The sequence below is a fragment of the Acomys minous genome, assembly GCF_964271855.1.
Source record: "Acomys minous genome assembly, chromosome: 8".
Taxonomy (NCBI): domain Eukaryota; kingdom Metazoa; phylum Chordata; class Mammalia; order Rodentia; family Muridae; genus Acomys; species Acomys minous.
Genome location: NC_140489.1, coordinates 60,285,123 through 60,303,976, shown reverse-complemented (window position 1 = coordinate 60,303,976; position 18,854 = coordinate 60,285,123). Strand labels below are relative to the sequence as shown.

The following is an 18,854-nucleotide window of genomic DNA, read 5'->3' as shown; positions in this document are numbered from 1 at the left end:
AGGCCTGAGGCCAAGGACAAGAGGATCTTGCCCAAACCCAACTGGGGCCACAAGGGCAGCAGGTGAGGGCCGGACCCAAATCCCAGCGCAAGAACTCTTGGCTCTGCACTCAGCCCCGGTAGACATCGTGTGGGTGTATTTCTACCAGCGACGATCATGTACATGAAGGACGGAGAGGATCTCTCCACCAACAACAGGAGAAGCGGACTTGGAACGGCACAGGGAAACACGTCAGTCAGAGGGCACACTAACCAGCACACGGACAAGAGAACATGCGGCCGAGAGACACTGGGTGGGAGTCATGGCAACGATCTTAAAGATGGTTGGAGAAATGTAAACAAAGTAGGAACCCATTCCAGGGTCGCCCGGGCCAAATCCCTGGGGTTTCCAAATAGGAGAGGACTAAGAAAACGATAGTGGCTCCGTGACAAATGTCTCAGGGCTAAGGGCTGGAAAGATGGCTCAGAGGTTAAGAGCACGGGCTGCTCTTCCAAAGGTCCTGAGTTCAATTCCCAGCAACCACATGTTGGCTCACAACCATCTATAATGAAATCTGGTGTCCTCCTCTGGCTTGCAAGCATGCATCCAGGTGAAAAACTATATACTGAAATAAATAAATCTTAAAACAAAAACAAAAACAAAAAAAAAACAACAAACCAAATGTCTCAGGGCTAACTGGCTGAGCTAGGGGCAGGATCCTGGAACTGGGATGCTCCTGCATTTCGGAAGTGGTTGCCTGCCTCTGTCCAGCCGCACCTTAGTGTAGTACACCGACCCAGGAGACCAGGTCACTCTACGGTAAAGCTTTTGGTGAACTTGGTTCAAGTGGCCATCTCAAAAGAAATAAGGGAAGGGAAAAAAGAAAACAGAAAGAAGACCTGCACTGTAAAGCATAATACTGGAGTAGATTTATTATCACTACCCCAAATTCCAGATCGATACAAGGAGCACGCAGTTAAAACACCCCTGGCGTCCCTGGGCATTTTACAACAGCGGTTTAGTCCACAATTTAAGGCAAACATACTAACGCATCTGCTTCTCAATTCAGAGATCATACTTATAAAGCTTACATAAAGTCTGGCCCAAAACTTCTAAGTTCTTTAATTCAAAGTAAGTCTCATTAAGATGCTTTACATGGATACATAAAAGAACACAGAATGTCTTTAAAAAAAAGTAAAATCCAGAAAGGCCTTTATCTTGTGTGAACAACGTACTCTGAGGATGTTAAAATCGGACAAGTGATTCATAGGTAAATAAGGCCGGCAGCCATAAAGTCGCCACGTAGGAAATAAACGCGCAGTTAAGACAGGCTACTTAAAGAAAGAGAGGGTTGAACTTTGGGCTTCTTGGACGGCCACATTCCAGCGGGGTGGCAGTGAGCCCCGCAGCTCCACTGTCTCTCAGAAGAAGAGCCAACGCACCGTGCCCGCTGTCTGTTGTTCCCAGTGAGCTCAGATGCTGGACATCATCAGAAAACAAACCAGATTTGAAGGCAGCCCTTTTCAACGGAAAGTGAGTGTGGCCTATGTGTCTCCATTTAAAACAGTGAGGCAGTTCTGCAGCAGCTGGAGGTTGCCCTAGAAAAGCGGAAACAAAATTAATCATGAGCCTCTGTAGCCCTGACAGCTTGAAAGAGTTGTTGTCAGGAACCACTGGGCCTGGCCCCTTGATACCTTTTGACAAGGGTCCTATACGACTTCTGATGCCAGGCGGGGTGGTGCACACCTTTAATCCCTATACTTGGGAGGCAGAGGCAAGCAGATCACTGTGAGTTCGAGGCCAGCCTGGTCTACAAAGGGAGTCCAGGACAGCCAAGGCTACACATAGAAACCCCATCTTGAAAAACCAAACCAACCAACTAACCAACCAACCAACCAAACAAAAAACCCTGTCTCCAAAGACTTCAGTGTCCAGGGTCAAGTAATGAACTGACTTCTGATTGTATGAGAGGGATTAAACTCGTATTTTAAAATAAAAACACTAACATTGCAGGCAAAATTATTCTACAGAATTAAGAGGTGCATGTGAAAGGGACAACAAGGTATGAGAGAGAGAGAGAGAGAGAGAGAGAGAGAGACAGACAGACAGACAGACAGACAGACAGACAGACAGACAGACAGACAGACACAGAGACACAGAGACACAGACAGACACACACACCCCGTCTCACCTCTCCCACACCCACTGGGGTGGTCTGAGTAACAATGGCCCCAGAGACTCATAGTTGACTACTTAGGAATGGCATTAGGAGGTTTGGCCTTGTCGGAGGGACCACTTCCCTGGGGATGGGCTTTGCGGTTTCAAATGCCCAAGCCAGGCCCAGTGGTTCTCTCTCTCTTTTCCTGCTGCCTGCCGATTCAGAGGCAGAACTCCCAGGCGCCTCTCCTGTGCCATGACTGCCTGCACGCAGCAATGCCTCCCATCACGAAGATAGTGGACTAAAACCTCTGAACCTGTATACGAGACCCAATTAAACGTTTTCCTCTACCAGAGCTGCCATGATCAGGGTTCTTCACAGCAAGAGAACCCCTAACCAGCCACCATCTGGCATTACAGATTCCCACCACATTCTGCTTTTTATCTGTTGAGTCTTCCCTGTCTCCCACCCACTACAACTCAGGTCTGAAATGGCAAAGCTTTGTTATGTGGCCCAGCATGGCCTCAAACTGACAATCTCCTGCCTCATACTCCCAGGGGCTAGGGGGTACTGCTATAAACCTCTACATGCAGTGAAAAGTTTACTCTTATAGTGCAATGCCATATGTCTTAGTCACTGTTCTAATTCTGTGAAGACACCGTACCCAAGGCACCTCTCTCTCTCCTTTTGGTTTCTCAAGACAGGCTTTCTCATTGTGGCCTTGGTTGTCCTAGAACTTGCTCTGGAGACCAGGCTGGGCTCTCTGTCTGCTGCTAGGATTACAGGGGTGTACCACCATACCATGTTCAAGGCACCTCTTGTAAAAGGAAGCATTATAATTGGGGGCTTGCTTATAGTTTCAGAGGGCAGTCCACTATCATGGTGGGGAACATGGCAGCAGGCAGGCAATCTCTGAGACTTTCCATCCTGATCCACAGGCAGAGTCTAGGGCTGGCTTGGGTGTTTGGAACATCAAGTCCAGCCCCAGTGAGAAGGCAAAGCTCCTAATCCTTCCAGACCCAGAGTTCTACTCTCTGATAGGGATGCTTTCAATTATATGAGCCTATAGGGTCTTTTGGTTTTTTTTTTTTGTTTTTTCAAGACAGGGATTCTCTGTGTAGCCCTGGCTGTCCTGGAACTCACCCAGTAGACCAGGCTAGCCTTGAATTCGGAGATGGGCCTGCCCCCTGGGATTAATGGAGTGCACCACTACCACCTGCAATGGGGCCATTCTTGCTCAGACCACCCAACACATAATGTGCATAGGAGCAGCTCGGAATCCTGGAGCTCAGGACAGAGGACTGCCAAGAGTTAAACCAAGCCGAGGTTACAGAGTAAATTTTAGGAGATTTTGTCTCAAAGGAAAAGAGAGGGAGGGAGAGCAGAAGGAGGAGGAAAGAGAAGGGATCACCAGTTGAGGCAGGGCTGTAGCTCAGTGGTAGAATGCTTGCCTAACATATGCAGTGTCCTAAAAGAAAAGTGAAGATCAGCATTCGGCAGCTAGCATAATAGTAGTAGATTCAAGCAAAACCATCCACGATTAAAAAAAATTTTTTTTTTAGTACATGCATGCCTGGTACCTCTAGATGCCAGCAGAGGGCATCTGATTCCCAGCAAATCACATGTGGGTGGCTAGGAATTCAACCTACCCCCTCTACAAGAACAAGTGCTCTTTGCCTGCTGAGCTACTTCTCCAACACACATTGATGGGTTTTAAAAAATAATTATCTTGGGCTGGAGAGATGGCTTAGCACTTCAGTGCACTGGCTGTTCTTCAAGAGGACCTGGGTTTAATTCCCAGCACCCACACGGCAGCTCACAACTGTCTGTAACTCCAGTCTCAGAGACTCTTGACACCCTCACACAGACATACATGCAGGCAAACACCAATGCACCTGAAATAAAAATAAATAATAGAAAAAAGTATTATCTTGCAGGGCTACAGTGTTGTAAACTTTTAATCCCACCACTCTGGAGGCAGAGACAGGTAGATCTCTGTGAGTTGGAAGCCAGCCTGGTTTACAGAACTAATTCCAGAATAGTTAAGGCAATAGTAAAGAAACCTTGTCTGGGGGGCTGGAGAGATGACTCAGAGGTTAAGAGCACTGCCTGCTATTCTAAAGGTCCTGAGTTCAATTCCCAGCAACCACACAGGGGATCACAACCATCTGTAATAAAATCTGGTGCCCTCTTCTGGCCTGCAGGCACACATGCAGGTAGAACACCATAAACATAATAAATAAATAAATAAATCTAAAAAAAAAAAAAAAGAAAGAAAGGAAAGAAAAAGAAACCCTGTCTGGAGAGAAAACCAAAACCAAAACAACAACACCCCTGTTCTATTGGGACTTGATAGCCTTCTGTTGCTCTCACGGAGTAACAGCCTACCCAGGAATACACCACAATCCGTCCATTCACCCACTGAAAGGAAAACTGATTGATTACATGGCTTTTTTTCTTTTCTTTTCTTTCTTTTCTTTTTTTTTCGGGGGGGGGGTGGTTTTCGAGACAGGGTTTCTCTGTGTAGCCTTGGCTGTCCTGGACCCGCTTTGTAGACCAGGCTGGCCTCGAACTCACAGCAATCCACCTGCCTCTGCCTCCCGAGTGCTGGGATTATAGGTGTGCGCCACCACGCCCGGCTTATGGCATTTTTTTTTATGAGACATTTTTATTTTTTAAGAAGATATGTTTTATTTGTGTGTGTGTATCTGAAGTGCATCCTACAGGCATTCACTACCACAACTGGCAAACACCAGGTATATTTTTTAAAACAATATTTTGTATGTGCAAGCATGCATGCGTGTGTGTCTCAGCATGTGTGCAGGTCAGAGAACAACCTCTCAAGTAGAGGCTGAGGCAGAAAGGTCACTGAGTTCAAGGCTAGCCTGGTCTACCCAGTGAGCTCTACCCGAGCCCAGAGTGAGAAGCTGCCTCAACTACAACAACAAATAAACAACATATTCCCATTCTGTCAGGAGGGAATGGAGCCGAGTGACAGAATGCACTAACTTGTACAGAACCTAGATGCCATCCTAGTACTTGAAACAGCAAAACCCCAAATAAAGGCCAACGAGAGGGCTAGCAAGTAAGAACACTTACTGCATAGGCCTCGGTCCCTACTTCTATCTGGAAACTATACAAGAGGAGCAGCAAATCCAAAGAGGGTGTCCTGTGACCTCCACACAGTATGCACACATGTGTTCACACAGAAGTGTAAAAAAAAAAAAAGCATCCAAAGCGCACACCTTTAATCCCAGCACTCGGGAGGCAGAGGCAGGCAGATCACTGTGAGTTTGAGGCCAGCCTGGTCTACAAAGCAAGGCCAGGACAGCCAAGGCTACACAGAGAAACCCTGTCTTTAAAAACCAAAAACAAAACCATCCAAACAAACCAAGGACAGTGCGTCAACCTCCTCTAGGACGTTGGTCAAAGTACTAGCATCTATTATATAACTGGCTTAATTTAAAACTTAAGTATTTAATGGCACTACCTTTGCATGCTTCAGTTCTAGTTCTGCAAGTTCCACTAAATTTTTTCTGAATGCAGCAACTCTTCTTGTCTTAAAATCTATCAGTTCTGAAAACAAAAATAAAGCGATTAGAATGACCCCGTTGTAAGGCTGGCCCTGCGCTGAAAGGCCCGTGGACAACAGTACCTTGCTTTGCAGATTCAGATATTTTTTCAAACTTCTGACAGCACAACTGTTGGGAAGTCTCAGCCTGTAGAACATCTTTGTTCTTTGCTCTCGCCTTGTCCAGTGCTTTATTGGCATTTTCATAGTCCACCAGTGACCGAGACCTTCTGTAGAGGAGGTCCTGCAAGACACAGCAGTCAGTGTGCGCTGTGCCCTGCCCGCGGTTAGGTGCACACACCACCACCACCAGGAGCAGCGGTGACACTACATAGCAGGAATTTCTAAATACTTTGTTCTGGGGCTTGAACAAGGCCTCATACTTCATCACTAACTATGCCCCCAGTCTTTACATGTTTGTAATAAATAACAGCTAAATTGAAACAAGTCACACACTTTACAACTCATTTAAAATTTACAACTAGGTTTAATCCCAGTACTCGGGAGGCAGAGACAGGTGGATTGCTGTGAATTTGAGGCCAGCTTGGTCTACACTGGGAATCCAAGACAGCCAAGGCTGCACAGAGAAGCCCTGTCTCGAAAAACAAAACAAAACAAAACAAAACAAATAAAATTTACAATCAGGGCAAGGTGTGGTGGTACAAGCCTTTAATCTCAGCACTTGGGAGGCAGAGGCAGGTGGATCTCTGTGAGTCTAAGGCCAGCCTGGTCTACAAAGTCTAGGACAGTCAGGGCTACACAGAGAAACCTTGTCTCAAAAAACCAAAAACAAACAAACAAACAAATAAATAAAAAATTACAACTCAGGGTTTGTATTTTGTGCACAGAGCTGAATAACCATCTGAACCAACTTTAGTTGCTTTCATATACCGTTCATCTTTTTGCGACAGGGTCTCACTGCAGAGCCCGCACTAGCCTCATACTCATTTCTCCTGAGCACCTCACCAAGAGCTGGGATCCCAGCCACGAAAGAGACCACACACAGCTTCTTAGTAGCCCCCTAAATCAGATCTTTCCAACCTTCCACCCACTACTCTCTGAAGAAAGACAAAGTTACCTTAGCTGCCTGAGACTCCCTCAAGTAGTACTTCAGCAGGTCGGAAAGCTTGAGGTCCTCGTCAGCAGACACCCGAGCTTCTATTTTCTGAAAAGGGGGGACCTGGGCATTAAATCACCTGTTATGTTCTGCTTTAAGTAAAAACACTGGAGAAGCTGCTTTTTCTGCCTGTCTTTTGTAATTCCAATAAGAAATGAACAGAAAAAAATCAAATAACATTAATGAGTTTATGAAAAACTTGGCTTTCTTATCCATTTAGCCCCACTACTATGGAATCTACTGCAGTGGCGATTGGTAGGTGCTCATCAACAGATGAGGGCATGTGGGGTGAGATGGCAAGGGAAGGTGGGTGGTGGTGGTGGCACACACCTGGAATCCTACACTCAGGAGGCAGGGGCAGGTGGATCTCTGTGAGCTTGGTCTACAGAGCCAATTCCAGGACAGCCAGGGCTACACAGAGAAACCCTGTCCTGAACAGCCACCTACAACAGAGATGAGGACAAAAGTAATGTTGTTTTTGAGGCAGTGTCTCACTATGTAGCCCAGGCAGCCTGAAGGCATGATCTCCCAACCCCAGCCTCCAAGTGCTGGGATTATGGGCGTGGTCCATCACATCTGGCTCTGATCATTTGGAAGGGGTAGTTTTCAAAACTTATTATTGTGAGAAAAACAATATTATTATTGTGGGGCTGGAGAGATGGCTCAGAGGTTAAGAGCACGGGCTGCTCTTCCAGAGGTCCTGACTTTAATTCCCAGCAACCACATGGTGGCTCACAACCATCTATAATGAGATCTGATGCCTGAAGGTGTAATGAAGGCAGAGCTCCCTATATAAAATAATAAATCTTTAAAATAAAATTATTATAGCTGGGCGTGGTGGCACACACCTTTAATCCCAGTACTCAAGTGGATTGCTGTGAGTTCGAGGCTAGCCTGGTCTACAAAGTGAGTCCAGGACAGCCAACGCTACACAGAGAAACCCTGTCTTGAAAAACCAAAAAAAGATTTTCAACTTTAACAAAGCAATCAAGACGAATACAAAAACACAGACAAAGCTGAACATCTGGAATAAAGCGTTATAAGCCACACAGGGTCCTTTTCAGGGAAGCTGGCTAATACGTACAGAACCTTTACTACTCTATATACTTCTCTGCAAATCTGAAACTAGGCCAGGTGTGCTGATGTATACACGCAATCCCAGCACTAAAGAGGTGGAGATGGGACTGTCAATATTCCAAGGTTATCCTCAACTACACAAAGTTCAAGGCTAGCCTGGGTTATATCTGAAATTACTGTTTAAATTGTCTATTTTTTTCTTAAAAGGCATGATCACCAAGTAGCTAAAACACAGGTGAAAACCCACCAAGTGTGAGTGAGCTCACAGAGCAACCTGAATGCTCACATTATTCTAGTAGGAGCAAAATGTTGTAAAATGGAGCCACATGTGCCACAGTGCTAGTGTGGAAGGTCAGAGGTCAGCCTTTAGAAGTTGGTTCTCAGCCGGGCGTAGTGGCACATGCCTTTTAATCCCAGCACTTGGGAGGCAGAGGCAGGTGAATCACTGTGAGTTCGAGGCCAGCCTGGTCTACAAAGTGAGTCCAGGACAGCCAAGGCTACACAGAGAGACCCTGTCTCAAAAAGCCAAAAAAAGTAGAAGTTGGTTCTCTTCTTCCATCATGTGGGTTCTAAAGGTCAAACACTGGTCATGACAGCAAAGGCCTTTAGTCCTTGAGCCACCTTCTAATACTTTTTTTTTTTTTTAAAGATAGTGGTGCAGTTTGGTCTGGAACTCGAAATCCCCCTGCCTCAGCTTCCTGGGTGCTGGGATTATTGGCATTTTGAACAAGTTTTTAAAAACATTCCTTTCATTTTGTCTGGCAATGCATGGGTGGAACCCTCTGCCTCGCTGTGTTAAGGGAACAATACAATGTTGTTAGTACAGGGATGATTCTACGCAGTAGGTCTCTAAGTTTAGTACTCACTCTTGTTTTATCAAACAGTTCAGAAACTTTGAGGAAAAACCTGCAAGGGAAAAACACTTTCCTTAGTATTTTTGCATCATTTGATTACTTTTTCTACTTTAAATGTTTAAAGACAATGACCCCAAACCACATTGTAAAGGACATTCTTGTGTTGTCACACAGAACTTCCGATGCGCTTGTTAACAGAAGACTCCACACACTTATAACAATAAGCTGCTTATTTAAAATCCCAGAATCAGCCAGGCATGGTGGCACACGCCTTTAATTCCAGCACCTGGCAGGCAGAGGCAGGTGGATCACTGTGAGTTCAAGGCCCGCCTGGTCTACAAAGCTGGTCCAGGACAGCCAAGGCCGCACAGAGACCCTGTCTCAAAAAACCAAAAAAGAAAAGAGTGAGAAAGAGAGAGAGAGAGACCAGAGTTACATAGTAAGAATCTATCTCAACAAAAAGAGGGTGGGGTGGGAGGGGGCCTGGAGTGGGTGGCTTGGCAGTTAAGAGCCTTTGCTACTGTCCCAGAGGACCTGAGCTCTGTTTACAGCATCCATGTCTTGCAGATCACAATTACTGTAACGCCAGCTCCAGGGTATCTGACACATTATTTGACCTCTGAGGGCACCAGCACACAGTTGTCATACACTTACACAGACACACATATACATACAAATAAAAAGAAATATGTGTGTATTATTTTTATGTGCCTGCATGTAAGCGTATATAAATTAAAATTTTTAATGTAGATATGCCATATCTATGCAGAAGTATAAACTTAAATATAAATTTAAATATGAGCATGCCATATCTGTGCAGAAGACAGTGATACACCTGGAACTGAAGTTACAGCTGGTCGTAAGCCACACACAGACACGCTGGGAACCAAGCTGAGCCATTTTTCCAGTTCTAAGATTAATCTTTTCCCTTCTTTTTTTGGTTTTATGAGACAGAGTCTTACAGTGTGGCCAAGGCCAGCCTAGAATTCAAAATTGTTCTTCCTGGCCTCCTAGGTACTGGGACAAGATGTGTACTACTCTGTCCGCCCCCCATTTTATTTTTGAGACAAGGTGTCTGTCATGTATACCAGACTTGCATCAGCCTCAATTCCACGATTTCCTGTGGTATACATCTCTAGGACGGATGGACGGACGGACGGACGGACACACACACACACACACAATAAATAAATGTTTAAAAAAAAGTTGTTTAAACTTCAATGTGGCCAGGTGCAGTGGAACATGCCTATAATCCCATCACTCTGGGAGGCAGAGGCAGATGGACCTCTGTGAGTTCAAGGCCAGCCTGGTGTACAAAGTGTGTCCAGGACAGCCAAAGTTACACAGAGAGACCCTCTTGAAAAACAAACAAACAAAAACAAAAACAATTTTTTTTTAAAATTTTCAAAATGAGTGCTAGAATGGTGGCGCACGCATTCAGCAGTCAGGCAGCAGTGGCAGGAGAGTCCAGAGGCCCAGCCCTTCTTGGCTATGCAGTAAGTTTGAGCTTGTATGTATGGGCTACAGGTGACTGTGATAAGTGTGGGGGAGGCTGGGGGCTGGGTATTTAGCTCAGTGGTAGACTACTTTGTTTGTTTGTTTGTTTTTGTTTTTTGAGACAGGGTTTCTCTGTGTAGTCTTGGCTGTCTTAGACTCGCTTTGTAGACCAGGTTGGCCTCGAACTCACAGCAATCCACCTGCCTCAACTGCTGGGATTAAAGGTGTGAGCCACCATGCCTGGCAATGGTAGACTACTTTAATTGTTTAACATTTCTAAGATTTGGGGTTTCGTCCCAGGACTTGGGGGGAGGGGAAACCAAGACATTAAAAAAAGTTTAGTTTGACTTCCAATTAAACACAGAGCAAATTTGTGAAGCATCCAACATTGATTGATTGATTGATTGATAGTGTCTCACTATGTAGCCATGGCTGGCCTAAGAACTAATTATGTAGACCAGGCTAGCCTCAAATTCACTGATACCTGCCTGCCTCTGTTCCTAGGTGCTGAGATTAAAGGATGTACTACCATGCCCAGCCCGAAGTGTTGGAAATTTAAAAATAATAATTAAAAATAAGAAGTGAAAAAAGAAACCAGCCATTTCATTATAATAAAAATCCCAGGTTATCAAAAATGGTCTAATTAAGTAAACTACAAGTACTATTTCCTTCTCTGCCAGCAAAGCCCTTCCTCTGCTTTACTTATAAAGATCTTAACTATAATCCTTACTTGCATATATCTGTGGAGTCCTGAGTTCCTAAAGCATATAACGAAGACCCAATCCTATTGTAATCATCAGCAGCACCTATGGAGAAAGTTTAAGAATTAAAAAGCAAGTCTTAATAACATACGACTACCCTGTTGATTGAAAAGTGCTTACCGATGACCTATCTGCAAAATGTAACATAAGCTACCCAGTAAGGGAGAGGATGCAAGCAACTGTAGTGCAATACGACGGATATGTCAGACACGTAAAAACTGCTTTAGGAGCAGACGTATGTAATGTCACCTAAGTTGAGAAGACTATGAAACTACAGAGTGAATTGAAGAGTGCAGGATGAGCAAATCTTTACCAGGTGACATGAGCACACACTGACTAAAGGAAACAAGAGCAGGGAGGGGGAAGTGACAGGAATGAGGAGACACAGGCAGAGGGCAGGTGGGACTCAGTACTGTTGGGAACAAAGGGAGACAATGAGCTGAGGACAGAAAAACTGTAAGCATTTTGGGAGTCAAGGTCTTGCAAACCAGGAGTTTGGTTTAGTGGGATAGACAATCACTAAATATTTAAGTCATAAGGTGCTAAACTCAACCTAATAAAGATCTTACGGGGCTGGAGAGATGGCTCAGAGGTTACGGGCACTGACTGATCCTCCAGAGGTCCTGAGTTCAATTCCCAGCAACCACATGGTGGCTCACGACCATCTTTAATGTGATCTGATGCTTTCTTCTGGCCTGCAGGTGTACATGCAGCCAGAACACTGTATACATAATAAATAAATAAATCTTAAAAATAAAATAAAGATCTTACAGCCTTCCAGCCCTCCAGTAAAAGCTGCTATCTGCAGTCTAAAAGTGGAAAGACAGAAAAGGCAGAGTGACCAACCAAGAGACTTACAATAATCTGGTAATAAATCCTAGCGAAGCTAAGTCACTGAGGAGGTCTGATAGGTACGAACTAGAACAAGAGACTTGAGACACACACACAAATGACAGCTCCTTTATTCACAGATGCTACACGGCAAAGGACTCAACAGATTTACCCACAGTCGCTCACTTGCTGAGGGGGGATCATAGTAAGTGCTGCTTTAGTTCAGAGTAAGAGGCATACATGCAATGCGGCCTCACTCTCATGACCTTGGTTATGTCTTAGCAGCCTCATGTGGAAATGAGGATAACAGTGGTACCCACCTCACACTTATGTAGAAAATCAGTTATTATATATTACAAAGTGTCTGGAATATAAATTACATACAGGAACACAGCACAAAGTAATGACCACATATTAGCTAGTAATAAGCAAGATGGTTATCTGGGAATAAAATAGCAGTATTTTAACTAGTGGTTTTTTTTTCTTTAAGACTTATTTATTTATTATGTATACAGTGTTCTGCCTACATGTACACCTGCATACCAGAAAAGGGCATCAGATCATATTATATATAGTTGTGAGCCTCCACGTGGTTGCTGGGAATTGAACTCAGGACCTCTGGAAGAGCAGTCAGTGCTCTTATCCTCTGAGCCATCTCTCCAGCCCCCTAGTGTTGTTTCTTAACAAAACAAAAACCCTCATACTTATGCTGCACAAATTACTTTAAACAGATAAACACTTTACTATTATTGTTATTTAAATTAGATGTATTCTATCTTTTTATAGTTTAAAAACATTTTAAATTATGTATCTGTCTATGGGTTTCTGGTTTTTGTTTTGGTGTGTGTATGTATGTGTGCGTGTGTGTGTGCATGTATGTGCGCGTGTGCGCGTGCGCAATGTCCTTGGGGGCCAAAAGAGGACAGATGTGAAATCCTCTGGAGCTGGAGTTACAGGCAGTTGTGAGCTGTCCAGCATGGGTGCTGGGAATCAAACTTAGGTCCTCTAGAAGAACAGCAAGTGCTCTGAACCACTGAGACATCTCTCCATCTATTACATTTTGAATAAATTTGGTGTGGTGATACATATCTGTAATTCCAGAATTTAATATGAGGTGGCCCAAGGCTCACTGATAACCCTCCTGCCATATACTTGTACACCATTATTATTTTGTGATTATCAACTAGGAACATACATATCATTTTTCTTTAAGCACCATCTACTTGCCAAATGAATAGGAATCACCAATATTTTCTTCAATTTATCCCCCCCCCCCCCCCGTCCCTTCCATTTTCTTTTACTTCCTTAGAAATTTACTTATTTAAACTTCATTATTATTTTAGTGTGTATGATGTGTGAGTTTGTGTACAGGCACAGGCATGTCACAGCATGAGGCTACAGGACTACACTATTGAGTTGATTCTCTCCTTCCAACTTTATATGGATTTCCAGAATTGAACTGGTCATCATGCTTGTACAGCAAGCCACTGAGCCATCTCATCTTGCTTGCTACATAGCCCAGGCTGGCCCCTAAGTAATGGAATTGCTAGTTATACAAACCAAACCAGCAGACACATCTTAAAAAGGTCTTGGGAAGCCAAGCATGATGGCGAATGCCTTTAATTTGAGCATTTGGGAGGCAGAGGGAGGTGGATCTGAGTTTGAGGCCAACCTGGTCTACAAAGAGAGCTTCAGAACAGCCAGGGCTGCACAGACAAACCATGTCTGAAAAACCCAAAAGAAGTAGAAGAAAAAAAAAGAGGAATCTTTGGGACAGTTGAGGCAGGAAGCCTCACAGTGCATGGCCAAACAAAATTAAAACAGGTGGGGGCTAGGACTGTAGCTCAACTGGGAGTGTGTGTTTTTCACATTCACAAAGTGCTGGGTTTGACGGCCAGCACTACATAAAAACTGGATACAGTACATATCTATAATCAAAACACAGGCAGGAGGGCCAGAGGTTCTAGGCCATTTTTGGTTACATAATGATTTCTTTTTTGATTTTTGGTTTTGTTTTGTGTTGTTTGAAGCTAGAGTTTCTCTGTATAGCTTTGGCTGTCTTAGAACTCTGTACACCAGGATGGCCTCAAACTCTGAGACCCGCCTGCCTCTGTCTCCCAAGTGCTGGGATTAAAGGCGTGCATAACCATTGCCTGACTTCCTGATTTCAAGAAGAGCTTGGGATGCATTCTGTCCCAAAGAGGATGCGTGAAGGGCCTGAGTGTTACAGGCCACAATTAACCACTGTTCTACACTCGGACTATACTTGTAAACTGTAGGTAATGTGCACACTTATTTGAATTAGAACATAAGTTTGAGGGTAGAGAGAAGACACACTGGCTAAGAGTGCCTGCCATTCCCACGAAGGGCCTGGGTTTGGTTCCCAGCACTCTCTTCGGCTGGCTCACAGCCACCTAACTCCAGTTCCAGACCATCGGATGCCCTCTTCTGGCTTCCACGGTGCACATACATAAACTGAGACACACACACACAAATGCACATAAAACAATATATTTGGGGGTGAAGGGTTGAGGCAGGGTTTCCCTACAGACTCCTGGCTGTCCTGACCTTGAACTCACAGAGATCTGCCTTCCTCTGCCTTCTGAGTGCTGGGATTAAAGACACGCAGTAGCATTATGCCTAGCAAAGCAAACAAACATTAAAAAAAAACAACAAAAAAAGTTTCACCACAGAAGTCTTACTTTTGTGAGATCTTGTCATTCTGTCAGATTTAGCAGATGCATCCTTAACTCGATTATGATATTCTAAAAGGAATGTTCGTTCATGTTCAAAGAAGTCGTCTACATCCTGCGGGATACAAAAAGTGCCATTTAACCATCAATTCAAACATATCAATATCAGTTGTCCTTACCATAAAAATGGGTATAAACATATCTAACTTGTAGGGTCATAGTGAAGACTGTAAGTACCAATTAATATATTATGTTACATATGTCCATTGATACCAAAATCGTAACTAATTGTGGCTTACATCTACTAGATAAGAAAAATGTTAACTCTCAATGCACAGCAGTATTGGGAGGAGGCCGACTGAGTCGTTGCTGGAGTAGTCAGTACCTGGACAGTCAACACAAGCTCAGAGTGTAAGCAAATAGCACACACAAGTTTTCCCGTAGCCATAAGAGCAGGCAGTAACAATGAAATAGAAGCACTATCTATCTTAATGTTTGCTGATATAACATTTACTGGAAAAGATGTCAAGTAAATAAATTCTCATACCATTTAAAAAATAGCATTAAGAAAAAAATAGTTACTATTTAGTAACTGACTATTAAAATATTTTTACTCGGGCTGGAGAGATGGCTCAGGGGTTAAGAGTACTGGCTGCTCTTCCAGAGGTCCTGAGCTCAATTCCCAGCAACCATATGGTGGCTCACAGCCATCTGTAATACGATCCAATACCTTCTTCTTAGGGGTATGCATGCATGAAGACAGTGTACTCATAGACATAAATAAATTTAAAAAAAATTTTTTTATTCATATTTCATTCATCTTTCCCACAGTCTTGAGAACCAGAGATTATTTCATTTTTAAGATGGAGAAACAGATTTAGAGAAGACAGCTTTCCCAAGATCACACATTTATCCAAAGACACTACCAAAACCTCAGCTGAGATCCACCTACATCCAACCCTAGGTCGGCCCCAGTATTTGCAAGCACGAACAAATGCATGGAGGTGGCCCATGCTCTAGCTGTTTATGCTATACACCCTGAAGGCCCCATGCACATGTGATTTAATATCCATTCTACACAGACATTTCTCCTTTTCTCTCTCTTCCACCCAGGTGCCTCATGGTCAGATCCCCAGTACATCCATGAAATACATAGGGTAGCCAGGTATGGCAGCACACACCTTTAATCTCAGGATTTAAGAGGCATAAGCAGGTGGATAGTGTGAATTCCAGGCCAAACAGGGCCATATAATAAAACCCTATCTACCAAAAAAAAAAAAAAAAAAAAAAGGAATTTGTTACCAACTAAGGCTGCTTATCAAGTATAAATTTTACCTTTACTCCCGAAACAATTACTCCATCCGCTGACTTAACCATGTTTTTAAAGAAATCCTCGAGTTTTTCTTTTTTATTTTTTCCTCGCACACTCAACTGAAAGAAAGGCAGTAAAAAGACAAACAAAATACGTAAGTGGAAGCTTACTACAGGACTTGCTTTAAGCAGAGGGACCGTGGAGTACAACGCATCATTATGATTCGGTTGCAGCTCTGAAACCCGTCAGGCACATTTCTGATGCCCTTTACGCTGAATAGGACCTTTCATCTTCTGTTGGGATCATCAACTCAAAGGGCAAGGGAGACAAAGAAAACTTTAAGCAGTGTGAAGGTTACTAGGGAAAAACTGTCTAACAGAAATCCCAATATCAAACACAAGAAGCCCTCTTTTGTCTAAGAGAATCCCAGAATAAACAGTATACCTTGTTGCTCTTGGTTACCCATTCCCCCAAAAGTGGGAGGAAGTCTGTACTGCTAAACACATCATGTACTTAACAAACAGAGCCCAGAGGCTTCTGAGCTGGCACTGACCTGAACAATCCCTCCCTGAGGATGAGCTTTCATGGTACCAGAAGGTGACATGTAAGCTTACAAAGGAGGGAGACAACCAACAGCCTACCTAGCTACATTGCATATGAATCAAATCAGCAACCAGCATGTTGTGATAACCCTACAGGGGCAGTAGTGGCACACATATTTGGTGGTACCCAACAACTCTCTAGTTGAACTTAAGACCCACTCAACAAGAGAGATATCATGCCTGGTATTAAAAACCAAGCTAATGCCAGGAGTGGTGGCACACGCCTTTAATCCCAGCACTTGGAAGGCAGAGGCAGGCGGATCTCTGTGAGTTCCAGGCCAGTCTGGTCTACAGAATGAGTCCAGGACAGCCAAGGCTACACAGAGAGACCCTGTTTCAACCAACAAAAACAAAAGGTTTGGGTCTGAGTCTGGCTCTGATGGTGTGTGCCTGTGATTTTAAGTACTAGTTAAGTAAACAAAGGCAGTATTGAGAGTTTGAGGCTGGCCTGAAATACAGGCTAAAATGTGGGGTGTAGAGTTTTGGGGCTAGGGATGTAGCTTAGTTCACAGAAGCTAAATAAATCTCTGAGTTCTACCCCTAGCAGCACTATAATCCCAGCACTCTTGAAGGAAAGAGGACCATACGGTCTATGTCATCCAGGGCTGTGTGGAGCTTGAGGCCAACCTAGGATACCTCAGTCTCTGCTTTTGGATTATGAAAGTTCAACTTCTAATTTGGTTTGACTGATCCATTCTAGTTTTCCTGAAACTGCCTGCCCACTGAAATGTGGCTCTTCACACTGCCTGGAGAAGGCAAAGCATGCAGACCAGTGAGATGGCTGTGAGGTACAGGTGCCCGCTGGTACACATGAGTAAAGACATCTAACTTTACAAAGAAAAGAAAGTCCAAAAGCCTATTTAAAAGAAAAATAAAGTAAAAAAAAAAAAAAAAGGCAAAAAAGCCGGGCATGGTGGTGTATGTCTTTAATCCCAGCACTTGGGAGGCAGAGGCAGGTGGATCTCTGTGAGTTGAGGCCAGCCTGGTCTACAAAGTGAGTCTGGGATAGCTCAAGAGCTGTTACACAGAGAATTCTTGTCTCAAAGAATCAAAAAAAGAAATAAAAGTATTCTGAAAAAGGCCTTTGACCCTCTCTACGACTATAAAACTCCTGGTAGTGGCTACCCAGCCCAAGGCAGTGCCCATGAAGGCTAGTGATAGCTCCCCGCCTTGCCAACCCTTACAGAAAATGACAAAGAGCAGAAACAACGTCCACCACTGCTTTCATTAGTCTGACACTTACATCTTGATTATATTCCAAGAAGACGTGGAAATTTAAATCTTTTCTCAAAATAGGATGTGCTGCCACACGACACAGGAACACTTCATGCATTGCAACTGTCTTCTTGAAAATTGCCAGATATTCACTAGAAACAACACAAAATTAAGAGTAAACAATGGCATCAACAAGAAAGTCATTCTAGTGATTATTCTCTGGAGCATTCTAAATATAAAACGAGGACTGCAAAGACATAATTCACATCAGCAAAGCTTTTAGTTGAACTGTTTAGTAAAAATACAAAATTCATTTCTAAGAAAAAGCCTCATGCTATTTTAGTATTTATTGTATCTGAATGTTAATATCTCAAGTTTTACAAACTTTTCTATTATGCATGTTGATGTTAGGTCACTATTGGGTATTTTTTTTTTAAACTATAGAGTCATTATTTGATACAATCTTAACAACTCAATGTTTATATAATTATAGCCTTTAGACACCTAATCACACACACACAAATCCAAATCTTATTAATCATATTTTCAGTGTTAATAATTATTTTTACCTATATATAAAACCACAGAGTAACTATTTATGACAGTATATTGAGGAAATGTGTTTAAGGTACATTGTCAATGAACCCCAGCAACAACAGGGCAGCACACAACAGCTCTGTTATGTGTGTGGTGCTGGTGGTGGGACCACTCAAGGAAAAGCCCAATACTCTCCTTTCAACTTCGTGCAGGAAGTGTTAAGCTTTACGTACCAGCACACCAGCAGGCTCAGGGTTGGGAGCAGTTTGACCTCTGAGAGAGTAGGCATTCAGTGAAGACAGAAAAGAAGGGTGCAGAGGATGGAGGTGGCAGTAGAACAAACCCAAGGCTCTGTTATCCAACCCCTAACCAGACCACAAGAGAGCCATGATCAGGGCCCCTGGAACCCAGAGGCTTCGGCAGTAACGTGTCTGGCTGATTTCCAGCTCCCAGGCCTATAAGTGGTGATGACATTAGTCTATTAGACTGCTGCTGCACCCAGAACTGGCAATTCTGATGTGTCACTTTACCCGCCAACGAAGATCTACTTTGCTCATTTATCATTTCACAGTAGCTTACTTAGCATTCTGAAAAGGGGTTTAGTGGCACTGTCACTAGATGCTTGAAAACAAACTTAAAAAGAAGAGTAA

At 43.6% G+C, this 18,854-nt stretch overlaps 1 protein-coding gene across 1 annotated transcript in view; it reads right to left on the bottom strand.

The window, feature by feature from the left end:
- Positions 1-886: 886 nt before the first annotated feature.
- The window catches only part of SNX6 (sorting nexin 6), a 33,558-nt gene continuing 15,590 nt past the window's right edge, over positions 887-18,854 (bottom strand). Inside the window, exons 6-14 of the mRNA XM_084792374.1 lie at positions 17,696-17,819; positions 15,874-15,969; positions 14,548-14,653; positions 10,984-11,059; positions 8,769-8,808; positions 6,787-6,873; positions 5,793-5,952; positions 5,628-5,713; positions 887-1,577 (exon numbers count right to left, since the gene is read on the bottom strand). Of these exons, the coding sequence (XP_084648500.1) occupies positions 1,524-1,577; positions 5,628-5,713; positions 5,793-5,952; positions 6,787-6,873; positions 8,769-8,808; positions 10,984-11,059; positions 14,548-14,653; positions 15,874-15,969; positions 17,696-17,819 (829 nt within the window). The 3' untranslated portion in view covers positions 887-1,523. The remainder of the gene's footprint in view (positions 1,578-5,627; positions 5,714-5,792; positions 5,953-6,786; positions 6,874-8,768; positions 8,809-10,983; positions 11,060-14,547; positions 14,654-15,873; positions 15,970-17,695; positions 17,820-18,854) is intronic.